The sequence below is a fragment of the Miscanthus floridulus genome, unplaced genomic scaffold (assembly GCF_019320115.1).
Source record: "Miscanthus floridulus cultivar M001 unplaced genomic scaffold, ASM1932011v1 fs_149_1_2, whole genome shotgun sequence".
Lineage (NCBI taxonomy): Eukaryota > Viridiplantae > Streptophyta > Magnoliopsida > Poales > Poaceae > Miscanthus > Miscanthus floridulus.
Window position 1 is genome coordinate 1 of NW_027096273.1, and position 13023 is coordinate 13023.

Sequence of the window (13023 nt, forward strand, 5' to 3'; positions counted from 1 at the left end):
TTCTATGATAATCAGCCTATCAGGTCACGCTCAAACGCAAAAAAGTTACTTTTGAGACAGGCATATGGCTACTCCTAAACTACAAATGCAATTCTCACGCAACGAGGAAAAAAAATAATACACATACACAAAAAAGATATATACACTAACTTTTTTTATTTTTCACATTTAAGAATCCAAATACAAAAAATCTCAAAATCATAGAATTCCACTCAAACACCATAGGATTATAGAGGATTCTAACACACAGTCGGCTCAGAATCTAAGGAACATCCGAAATTATTTTGATCTAGAATCCACATTATAGAAACCCATCCAAACATGCCCTATATACTCTCTACGTCCTAAAAAATATATATCTCGTTTTCTGAAGAATCAAAGAATCTCAAGTTTAACTAAGTTTATAGAAAAAATATAAATATTTAAATTTTCAAGTATATTTATTATAAAAATATATTTTATACTTAGTCTAATGATACTTATTATGTATCATATATGTTAGTATATTTATATATATATTTGATCAAACTTAATATTGTTTGACTCTTTGAAAGCGAAAGTCACGTTCTTTTTGGGAAGGATATCTGTATAGCACCTTTTAACATACCATGCTTACTCATAAGCTATGATTGTTTTTACAAAAACATATGAATGCTAAAATTGTGTTTTGTTTTTTTTTGGGCAGAGGGAGTATATCTGGTCCCCTTTGTAATGATCCGTCATGTCATCTTATCCTTACCAACATCGTTAATACGTATACTACGTACGTGCTACTTTTGTCTCAAAATAAATTAACTTCTAAAGTTGTTCTAAGTCAAATTAATTTAAGTTTAGTTAAATTTATTTAAATCATGCACCAATATTAACGACGTCAAATTAATATCACTAGATATATATTTCATAATGTACTTTGTCATAGACGATATTAGTCATTCTTATAAAGTTAGTCAAACTTGAGTTAGTTTATTTGACTTTAGATGATTCTAGGAATTGATTTATTTTGTGTATTATAACCTGCAAGCAAACCAGGAATCCAGGTAGTTTACTGTAGTATAAGAAAGGTAATTATGGGAGACGCTAGTTTCTAAAATGAACGAATGACATTAAAAGCAAAGTCATAAAAAAAACAAAACTCTGAACTCTTACAAAATGAGTGCTCGATCGATCGGATATTTCGCCCCGTTGGTTTGGGTGTGTTTGGCTTATAAACCATACTTTTTCAGTTAACGAACAATATTTTTCTCTCACATCAAATCAGCCAATAATACTTTCAGTCATGACTTATCAGCTAAACAAGCCTAAACAGGCTATTGTTCCTCTCATACAGGGACAAAAAAGCACGAATCAACTTTTTTTTAAAAAGCGAAAAAATGGCACGAATTTCAGAAACATGCATGCCACAGTTGCTCCGTTCGTTTAGAGGAATTTTGAAAGAATCTGGATGAAACTGGAGGAATTTGTGAAAGAAAAATATTGTTTCGGATAAAAAAAAATAGATCGAGCCGGGTTTAAGAGCACACGAACAGTGTACCACAGTGCTGGCTTGTCTCTCTGCAGGTGCGGAGGGGCAACGTTGATTGATTGATGGTGCACGCAAACAGCAGTACCATGCTCTATCCACCACCATCCGTCCATGTACCCTACCGACCCTACATTACTGTGTGCTGCCATTTTCGGGGTCCATTTTAATTTTGGCAATGGTGACCGCTCGAGGTGGATGTGGATAGGACGATATGAATTGCGATAGGATCGGTCCGAAACACTAGTATATCCGTAGGGGCATCATGATATTCTGATTCCTCGCTGCCTTTACTAAAAGTTGTCGATGCACGGGGCACCACCAATCTTTTCTTTTGCCAACAAGCAATAATTTGCATCAACAGTTGGACACATGCACCGGACGTAAACCATATACTCTACAATGTTTTGTGTAGTTTTCACCGAAATTCATTTGTTGCTATGGCAATCTTACTTAATTTTTTTCGCGCTGTCTAAAGATTGGTAGGAGCACACCATATCGTACGAGAGGGAGAAGCAATCCAGTTTTACATCACTTGATTACATCATCGGAATTAATTTATGGGGTGCTATGACAACCACATGCTTACAAGGACACCCTCGGTATGGAGTTTGTTTTTGAAAGGGATGGAGGAGTACTGTCTAATAATCACTTAACTGTCTTGTTTAGGACAGATTCTAGATGGTGAAAAAAAGTTATCTGAACCCTCCAAGCGGCGCGCTTTGCGCCCACCTTTCTCCCCCCACATTCTCTCAACGGCACCATTTACACTAACGCAAAATTGGTTGGGAGAGGGCCGTAGGAAAAATCACTTCAGCTTCTTCGCTTCCCTCCACCCGCACCTCTTCCTCCATCCTCGTCGGCCGTGTTCGCCTCGTGCTCCCCTCCGGTGGCCATTCCCACAGAGCTACTCCTCTGGCGCCCTCCTCCTTCATCCTCGTTGTGTCCGAGGTCCAGCGAGGCGCACCTATGGCCGAGATCACGCGAGGAGTACCTTCTCCGTGCCGCCGAAATCTCCTCCATGTGCTCACCCCCTAGTACCCGTGGCCATCCTCCTCAAGCGCCAGCATCCAACCCCTTGCGCACCTCCTTGAGCCCGAAAGCTGAGCTCCTCCTTCATGCCACCGTTCTCATCTTCACCGTCCAACTCCTCCCCGCATGCCTTCTCGAGCTCCTGTGGCTATACCCCCCCCCCCCAGGTGTCCTGAGGGAGTGCCTCCAGGCAGGAACAAGCTCACTGGCGCGGGCTTCTTCTCCGTGCTTTGTGCTTACTGAGGCAATCCTCTCTCTCTTATTTTGTGCGGGTCAACTTGGTAGTTAGAGCATCTCCATCAGATATCGTATCCAATCTCCTATACCTAAAAAGTAGTATTTTAGAAGATGGAGGAACCACAATAGATCTCTTGTCTTATCTCCTTTACTATAACCTTTTAGAGATATCATAAAAGAAGCATCTTTTCTCCTAGATAAATGAGACAACCCTCTCTCTCCCTTATTGAAGACAAGTGTTGGTTAATCTTACAACAACATTGCTCTCTTATATCCTAAACTCATTTTAAAGTAATCTCCTAAAACAATTTTATAAAAGGTGTGATACAAAAATTCGGGTAGAGATGCTCTAAGTATTTGATCAAAGGGGAATTCATTTCCGTTTTCAAGGCGCAGGATGAAATGGTTTGGTCACGGTGTGTTTCATTCTTTTTTGTTTTTTTTTGAGTAAACATACCTATATACCTACTAGATGAAATCCATCGCTCACACAACTAATTTCCCATTTTACTGCCCGGCACTCCGGCAGCAACGGGCATGCAAAGAAAGTTGCCAACGCAAGCAGTAGACGCCGCCGCACCGAAATCCCGGATCACGCCGGCCGCAGTCCGGATCACGCGCGATCTCTCTCAACCGCATTTGTCCGCGTCTCATGGCAGCATGCACCGATGGACGGCCACGGCCAGAGCCGTGCGGCACTCGACTGCGACCGCAGGGGCAGAAGCGTAACTCCGCACGGCGACCCGCAGGCCGAGGCGGCCCCACGTCACGAGGGCGAATCCAGGGCCCGCGCCGCGTGGACGGCCAGATGGCCCCCCTGGGCCTATAAATGGATGCCCTCAGCCTCAGAGCAGGATCTATCTCGTTCCAGATTGCATTTGTTGCGAGCTTCAGTTCCTTCGTGTTCTTATTTCTTTGCGAGGAGAGGAAGAGGAGGAAGGATGTCGTGCTGCGGAGGCAACTGCGGGTGCGGCTCCGGCTGCAAGTGCGGCAGCGGCTGCGGAGGGTAAGCCTAGCCTGCCCCTTCCCTTCCGTCCCGTTCCTCCCTCTCGGAGTCAGATCTGATCTGATGATGAACTTGCGTGCATATGGGTTCGCTGATCTGCCTTTCGTGGCTCTGTTTCCGTCGGACCTGTGCTAAGCTGCCGGCAGGCTGTTCCTCGTGCTTCCGTAGAAATGTTTGTTATATTTTCTACATGTACAAAAAGTAAAAGGAGGATAGATAAGAGAGTGGCATATTGGCATGATTTATGAACCTGTGTCTATGCATCTTTGATTTTGGAGGAAGGATGTGCGGAGCTGGGAGATTGGTTTTTGTCCTCTCCCATGGTCCTGCTGCTGCATGTAAAAAGTTCGTTCGTCCGGAAACGATGCGCACGCACGCACGCACGCATGCTGTTCTTGTTCTTGTTCTTGTTTTGAAGGTGCTTTGATTTGATTTTTCGGTTTGTTCAACTCGTCGTGCTCATCGATCTGTCTGTATGTATGCAGGTGCAAGATGTACCCGGACATGGCTGAGCAGGTGACCACCACCACCACCACCACCCAGACTCTCATCATGGGTGTTGCACCATCCAAGGGGTATGCATGCTCATGCTCGTCGATCTCTCTCGCATTCTGTAGCTATTTCTTTTTCTTTTCTTTTCCCCGTTTCTGCGCAGAGATTATTCCTTTTGGTTTATTGGCTCCATCGGCTTCTAATAATAGCCAGCAACATACGGAGTATGGCCATGTTCACTTTGCAAATATTTTTGAATCCGATGAATAGTACCACTTTCGTCTTATTTGGTAAATATTGTTCAATCGTGGACCAACTAGGCTCAAAAGATTCATCTCGTGATTTCCAATTAAACTGTGTAATTAGTTATTTTTTTACTTATATTTAATACTCCATACAAACGGCTAAAAATTGATGTGATGGAGAGAGAGTGAAAAAACTTGAATTTAGATGACATCTAAACAAGGCCTATGTGGTGATCTGTACTCTACTATTTTTGTCCTTTTGCCTTGCGTGCGTGGCTGATCGATTTTGTACTACTTTCACTTTAGTGAAAGTTTCATCGCCAACAGTAAAAAAGGTCACGACACCGAAATAGCGCGCTGCCATGCATGAGGGAAAGAAACACACATGCTTCTGCTGCTTTTCTCTGCGCCAAAAAAAAAAAAACTTAAGAAGAAAAACACTGATATGACGACAGTTTTTTTTTCACTTGTCCTGTACTGAAAAGTCTTGACACGGCATACGTAGTATGGTATAGGTGCTGCCTTTCTGGTAGGGAACATGACAAAGATCGATCTCTGCTCACACTCACTCGTCTGCTCCCCAAGCACGTTGTATTATTATCTATTAATATACTCTAGTATGCTGCTGTGTATTGGTATACATGTACTCCTGTGAGAGCAGGCACTGACTTTGTTTGCCTGGTACGTGACGGTGGATCGGTGCAGGCACGCCGAGGGCGGGTTCGAGGCGGCAGCCGGAGCTGAGAACGACGGCTGCAAGTGCGGCCCCAACTGCAGCTGCAACCCCTGCACCTGCAAGTGAGGAGGTGGCGATGACCCTGCAGGGTGCAGGCCGTGATGAGGAAGGAGATCGGAAGGACTCTCTAGCTAAGCTCTAGTACAGCAGTGTCGTTTGTATATGAGTCAGTCAGTCGCGTGCCATGGCATGCTTCTGCGCATGCCGCTAGTGGTGGTGGCACCGATGGGAACCAATAATTGTACTGAGATGTTGGCGTCGTCGCGTCCTGTCCTTCCTCCCCTGCCCCTGGGGCTCATCTAGCCGTCAGTGTTTGTGTGTTTGTGTTTGTGTTTGTGTTTGTGTTGGTGCAGTGGAGCACAGCAGCAGGCCATGCCCCTTGCTCTATTTGCACGTCGTGTGCGACTTTGTTTGTGCTGTGTCACCATCCATCTATCATCTATATCCCATCTTTGTGAACTGTGTACACCTCTTTTTTTTTTTGCGAATGTGTGTACCCTTGTTGTGACCGTCAATGTGTGAGCGAGATGCCTCTATCCGACTTCCGAGTATAGCGCTAACAACATTCTACAGAAATCCCTAGAAATTTTGCACAAAAAAAAAACAAAAGAAACTTGTGGAGACGGGAACGAGCGAGTCCACCCAACAAGCCCAATACGGCCCTCATTATCTGCAACATATCGCTTGATGGCCCATAGTCGCTGCATTTAACATTCTAACTTAATTGGGCCATGCTTGGGCTACATATTTTCCCACAGAAAAGGGGCCTTCGGGTTGACTCACCAGTCAGATCATCCATAGTGAGACATGGCCTCGATATAGCCCAATAAATACTTCGTCCCACAAAATTTGGGCCCTGCCAGTTCTCCTCGACTCCGCCTTCCCCGCGCCGGCGCCGTGGCTCCTCCGAGTTCTGCAACTGCAATGGTCGCCGCTAGACAGGCAGCCTGCAGCCTCTTCTGCGCTGGCCATGCCAGGCTGCCAGTCCAAGCTTCTCCTGGTTACACAAGCCAAAAGAGCTACCTAGGCTACACCTACGGAGCCTGCTTACCCTACCGTAATTTTTACTTACTTCTTGACTTAGCCCTCGTATAGTTCCTCCTTTAAAACTTTAAGTTTATCCCATCGAATGTTTAGACACATACATAAAGTATTAAATATAAACTAAAAAAAAATAACTAATTACACATATTACGACTACTTTACGAGAAGAATCTCTTAAGCCTAATCGGTCCATGGTTTGACAAAAAAGTGCTACAGTAACACATGTATTAATAACGGATTAATTAAGCTTACTAAATTCGTCTCGCGGTTTACTAACGGATTCTGTAATTTGTTTTTTTATTAGTATCTAAACACCCCATACGACATCCCATGTAATATCCGATATGACACCCCAAAACTTTATACCCTGGATCTAAACACCATCTTACCTAATTTGTAGAATTGTAGTGTTACTTATACCGCCAGTACATTATTGGCCATCTTGATTTTTTTTCCGTGAAGATTTGTTGACTACTAGTACTAAAGTAATATCATTATAAGAAGAGAGCAAAGGGGCGCAAAGAGCCTAAGAATCAAAATAAACCGAAATCACAATGCCTTACAAAAACTGAGCATAAGCCCTCCTCAACACTAAATTCTCCCGAACCTTTGGTATCAACCTGTTCAGTGGTGGAACCAGCGATTTTGATTAAGGATGACGGACAAATATGATGACATCTTTAAGGTTGATAAAATATACACGAGTGTATGTCTCAATAACTTTTAAAATATTTTTATACTATTTATAATCAAAATCACAATATTTGAATAAAAAATGGGTGAATAATTACTTTGTTATGCTGTAAATTCAAATATTTGTAGGGGTATTAAACAAAAGGGGGGCTGCTGGCCCCCTGGTTCCGTCACTGAACCCGTTGCGCCCGTTTGAAGCTCATTGTTTAAAATTTTTCTATTTCTTTCTTTTCAAGCGTTCCACCAAGTGTATATTACTACTCCATTAAAAGTGTGTTTTTGGTCTTTGGGTATGGTCCTCGCTGCAGCTTCCCATCATTCAGCTATGTTGTCGAAATTTGATTGCTGAATTTGCTGAGCTACATTGAACTACTCCTAGCCGAAATAAGCTTCCACACTTATTGAACGTATGGGCAGTGAAGGACAAGATGAGGTCTTCTGTCCATTGGTCCATTGCATAGAGCATAACTGACTTGGTGTGGCCACCCCGGCTTTGCTAAATTGTCTGCAGTGAGAATTTTTTTCTCAGGTGAGGATCTAGGTCAAGATCTTGCATTTGTTGTCTGCGCGTGCTTTCCAAATCAGGTTTGTCTTGTGCTGACCAAAGGCTCCCACAAATTGAGCACGATATGCCGAACTGGTCGAGGAACAAGCTTCTTCCTTTCACTACTGGCCGATTTGTGACGTTGGGTAGTCAGTTGTCGGTAGTCAGTCTCGGGTGTGCTACTTTCCACACGGCACTTGTTCCTGTTCGCTCTAAAAAAAAAGCAAAAGCACTGTTTTAGCGAAATTATTGTGAGAGAAAAATACTGTTCCGACTAAAAAAACAAGCTGAATAGCACAAATTATAAGGTCAAGCGAACGGGGCCTTGGGACATATATATATATGACAACCAAATCCAGCACAAATAGCATCAGCGAGCTACACTACATGTACGTGCTCACCAAAAACACTAATCTTCACTCACCATACCAGGAGGCGCCAAGAAGAACCATACATACGTATATGATGACAATGCGCTCAATGAGCTTGCTCCTGCTACCAGTGGCCTCCATATCGTCCATCTCCACACTCGTCGCCCGAGAAGCGGCCAACGACGAGGCCCCGCTGCTGGCTTTCAAGGTCGCGGCGATCAGTGGCAGTGAGTACGGCAACGCACTCGCTTCATGGAACCAAAGCACCAGCTACTGCAGCTGGGAGGGGGTGAGGTGCCGTGGCAGTGGCAGGCACCAAAGAGTGGTGGCGCTTGACCTACGCTTCCAACGGCTCGGTGGCATTCTCTCTCCGGCCGTCGGCAACCTGTCGTCCCTCAACCTTACCTCCACCGGGCTAAGCGGGGATATTCCTTCGAGTCTCGGCCGCCTGCATCGCCTGCATGCAATTGATCTGGGAACAAACGCCTTCTCCGGCGAGATTCCCAGCAACCTCAGCTCTTGCACCAGCCTAAAGACCATGGTCCTTCGCTTCAACCATCTCCACGGGCGTGTGCCTCCCGAAATCGGCCACAAACTGACTCGCCTCAGGGAGCTCAACCTGTGGAACAACAGCCTCACCGGCTCCATCCCGGCGTCGCTGGCCAACCTGTCATCGCTTGGTTTTCTCTCCCTCGCGTACAACCAGTTTGAGGGCACCATCCCTCCTGGCCTCGGCAGCATCCCAGGCCTTCAGTACCTCGCGCTTGCCTACAACAACCTCTCAGGCGAGCCTCCAGTATTCCTGTACAACCTGTCTTCCTTGGGTATGTTGCAGATCCAGGGAAACATGCTGCATGGAGGCATTCCGACTGACATCGATCGGCACCAAGTTCCCTAGCATCTTTTTCATTAGCTTTGGAATAAACCAGTTCACTGGATCCATTCCTCCTTCAATTTCCAACCTCACTACTCTCAAGGTACTTGACCTCTCGCGAAATGGGTTCAGTGGATATGTGCCTCACACTCTGGGGCAGTTGCAAGCTCTGCAAATTCTATCCTTGTACGAAAACATGCTGCAAGCAAATAATAATGTGGGGTGGGAATTCATCACTTCGTTAGCCAATTGTAGCCAGCTCCAGAGTTTACTTATCAATGGCAACGCGGCTCTCACTGGGCATCTGCCAAGTTCAATAGGAAATCTCTCATCAACAACTCTGCAATACCTTTACTTGGAAGAAACTGGCATCTCAGGAAGCATCCCCTCAACCATTGGCAATCTGGCCAACCTCAACTTACTCGCCGCGGCAAATACTTCCATATCTGGAGCAATTCCAGAGAGCATCGGTGAGCTAGCAAATTTGGGTGTTCTAGCTTTGTACAATAATGACTTGTCAGGGCTCATACCTTCATCTATTGGGAATCTTTCCAAGTTGACTGTCCTTGATGCAAACAGTAATAATCTGCAAGGACCCATTCCACCAAGCATATGTAAGCTGAATAATCTATATGTCCTTGACCTATCGATCAACAACTTGAATGGCTCTATTCCAAGAGAGATTTTCAAACTGCCACTCCTTTCTAGGTACTTAAGCCTGTCACACAACTCACTATCAGGGCCCCTTCCTTCTGAAGTTGGTAGTTTGCAAAATCTTAACCGACTATATCTGTCAGGAAACCAATTGTCAGCATCGGGGAGTGCACCGTGCTGGAAGAACTTTGGTTCGACAACAACTTATTCAATGGAAGCATACCACAGTCGTTTAAGGGTCTCAATGGTCTAAGAGAGCTTAAAATGTCCATGAATAAGTTGTCTGGTACTATTCCTGATGCCATAGGTAGTATCCTTAACCTGCAACAATTATATCTGGATCACAACGACTTGTCAGGGCAAATTCCTACAGTTCTGCAGAACTTGACATCACTGTCAGAATTGGACTTGTCCTACAACAGTCTACAAGGGCAAGTACCAAAAGAGGGCATTTTCAGAAACTTGACCCAGTTTTCAATCACCGGAAACAGTGAGCTCTGCGGTGGAATACTTCAACTTCATTTAGTTCCATGCCACAATAATTTTGAGAGAGATCAGAAAAGGTAGATTGAAACCACTTACAATATCTCTGGCAGCAACTGGCGCACTCCTATTATTGGCTTTAATTGTTTCACTCTATAGGAAGCTTAGACAAAATCAGAATCTGCTCCAACAACAAATAGTTGATGAGCAGTATGAAAGAGTTTCTTATCATGCACTAGCAAGTGGAACCAATGGAATTTCAGAAGCCAATTTGCTTGGTAAAGGAACATTTGGGGAGGTCTATAAATGCACTTTTCCAGAGCATGGAACTACTGCCGCTGTGAAGGTTTTCAACCTTGAACAATCTGGATAATCTAGAAGTTTTGCAGCTGAATGTGAGGCATTAAGGATGGTGCGCCACCGTTGTCTCATAAAGATCATCACATGCTGCTCAAGCATCAATCACCAGGGAACAGAGTTCAAGGCACTTGTATTTGAGTACATGCCAAATGGGAGCTTACACGATTGGCTTCACCCAAAATCGGACATGCCCACTCATAGAAATTCCCTAAGTTTGGAACAAAGGCTAGATATTATTGTTGATATTGTGGATGCTTTGGACTATCTACATAACCATTGTCAGCCACAAATAGTTCACTGTGATCTCAAACCAAGCAACATCCTTATTGCAGAAGACATGATTGCTCGAGTTGGAGACTTTGGCATATCAAGAATCCTTCATGAAAGTGTAAGTGCAACCTTGCAAAACTCCAATAGCACAATTGGAGTAAGAGGTTCGATTGGATACATTGCTCCAGGTAACCTAAATTTTGTCTTTCGGTCTTTGCCCATTATTTATAGTTATTGTATAAACATGGCTTGCTGATCAATACAATGTTTTGCACAATCGTAGAGTATGGTGAAGGTGCATCCATCTCAACTCTTGGTGATGTTTATAGCCTCGGCATATTGCTGCTTGAGATCTTTACAGGAAGGAGCCCAACAGATGATATGTTCACAGGTTCAATGGATCTGCTCAAGTTTTCAGAAGATGCTCTTCCTGATAGAATCTGGGAGATAGTTGACGTGGCAATGTGGCTGCACACAGATGTCAATGACAGCACTACAAGAAGTAAAATAGAGAATTGCTTGGTTTCTACCATTGCTCTCGGAATATCATGTGCGAAGAAACAACCTAGAGAGCGGACACCCATACAAGATGTGGCCACCAAGATGCATGCTATCAGAGATTCATACAAAAAAATTACTGAAGGGGAACATGGAGCAGCAACAACTCTTCAGTAACTTGAAAAAGTAGTGATTAAGTAAGGCTGCAAATGGAAAAAGGCACCTGCATTTGACCCTTTACCTGAAATAACTGAAGACGCATGTTGGCTCATAGGATCACCGGCTCAGGTGAGTGAACCACTCACCAGTCTTGCCGAGCACCCGCTAGTGTTGCCGAGCACCCGCTAAGCCGACCACGAACAAGAGTTGTCCATCCCCACATACTATGGCTCGAGGTTGCAGAAGAGGGAGAACAGAGCATTCACACACAGTACAAAACACCAGCGTTGGCCGAAGCCCTGCATGGGAGATGACAAATCTGAACTCTCTTTACTGAGTTGCCGTGTCAGTCTATTTATACAACTCTATCCATCTAGTCCTAGTATAGCGCACATGCTGCAACAGTAACTAGATAACACAGTAGGACTGACTTCTGCGCCTGTCCCTGCATGTGGCTACAGTGCGACAGGTGAGTCATTCGGCGCCTGCCTCTGCAGCGGCTACAGTACCACAACAGGGGGCCTTTTCGGCGCCACCTTCCCTTGCTGTGTGTTTACACAAGAAAACAGTAGATTATTCTAACAATTCTTCCCTAATCCTACTGCTATCCCTTGTACCTCCTCCATACCGATCATCTCCTTCAGCTCCATGAGTCGAAGACGTCTGAGCGGCTTGGTGAGGATGCCCGCGAGTTGTCGACAAGTTTTGACGAACTCAATGATGATCTGCCCTCCATCGATACAATCTCTGAGGAAGTAGAACTTCACGTCGATGTGTTTGCTCCGGTTGTGCAGAACCGGATTCTTTGCGAGGGCGATGGCTGGCTGGTTGTCCACCATCAGTGCTGGTGGGTGAGCTTCCACGCTGGTCAACTCGCCTAGCAGCCGGCGCAGCCACACAACTTGGCACGCCGCTGTGGCCGCCGCTACGTACTCTGCCTCACACGTAGATAGCGCCACCACCTTCTGTTTCAGCGATAGCCGTGAAATTGGGGCCGACCCGAGGAAGACAAGAACGCCAGAGGTGCTCTGTCGTCCGTTGATGTCCCCTGTCATGTCTGCATCGCTGAACACAGTGAGCTGCAACCTACTCCCACTGGTCTTGGGGAAGATGATCCCCTGATCCACCGTCTAATGAGGACATCACTTCTTCAGAGGCACCCGCTGATCCTCCAACCGTCATGCAAGGTCCAATGACCCGGGCTCGAATGCGTCAACTCAATTTAGAGGTGAACGCATTCTTAAGCGATCATTTTTATATTTCTGAGAATAAACTACTACCTAATGATGTTATCTTGCTTAGGAACATTGGAGAGGGTCATGAGGGACTTAGAGGATGTGGTGGACGCAATGATGACCAGCAAGGACGTCCAACAGAAACCGGAGGCCCGATCCAACATGATTTCGAGTCTGCCTCGGCCTCCAGGACCAGTCTGCCTTAAACTGGTCACCCAGGACGCATCCGAACTCCGTTTTCGACGATCCATATATGGATGGAAAGCTAATTTGATAAGGAAGTCAATCTAAGTGGTATCACATCAAAATCCGTTCGGAATCAACGGGAATCGTGGTCATAAGTCAGCGTCTAGAATCTGTCAGGGTGCTGCGACACCGTCTTTTGGCCAGTTGGACCATGTATCGTGTTTTGGCCCATTAGGGGCGCGTCCAGGGGTCTTCATAAATAGCCGCCACCCCTTCATTAGGGTTTGGGTTTTGCTTAGATTATTCTGTCCCGAACAGTTTCGCCGTTCATCGGTTTATGAGACCCCAACTTCGTGAGATTAATCATTCATCTGCAATTTGGTTA

General features: G+C 45.1%; 1 protein-coding gene and 1 pseudogene across 1 annotated transcript; both read left to right on the plus strand.

The window, feature by feature from the left end:
• The first annotated feature begins 3441 nt into the window (after window positions 1-3441).
• LOC136530504 (uncharacterized) lies at window positions 3442-5726 on the plus strand. The gene is made up of 3 exons (XM_066523236.1): window positions 3442-3794; window positions 4280-4369; window positions 5237-5726. Exons 1-3 carry the CDS (start codon window positions 3457-3459, stop codon window positions 5331-5333), a joined length of 525 nt encoding a protein of 174 aa, XP_066379333.1. The 5' UTR covers window positions 3442-3456; the 3' UTR covers window positions 5334-5726.
• Window positions 5727-7956: 2230 nt separating this feature from the next.
• Window positions 7957-11379, plus strand: LOC136530505 (receptor kinase-like protein Xa21; annotated as a pseudogene).
• The last annotated feature ends 1644 nt before the right edge of the window (window positions 11380-13023 follow it).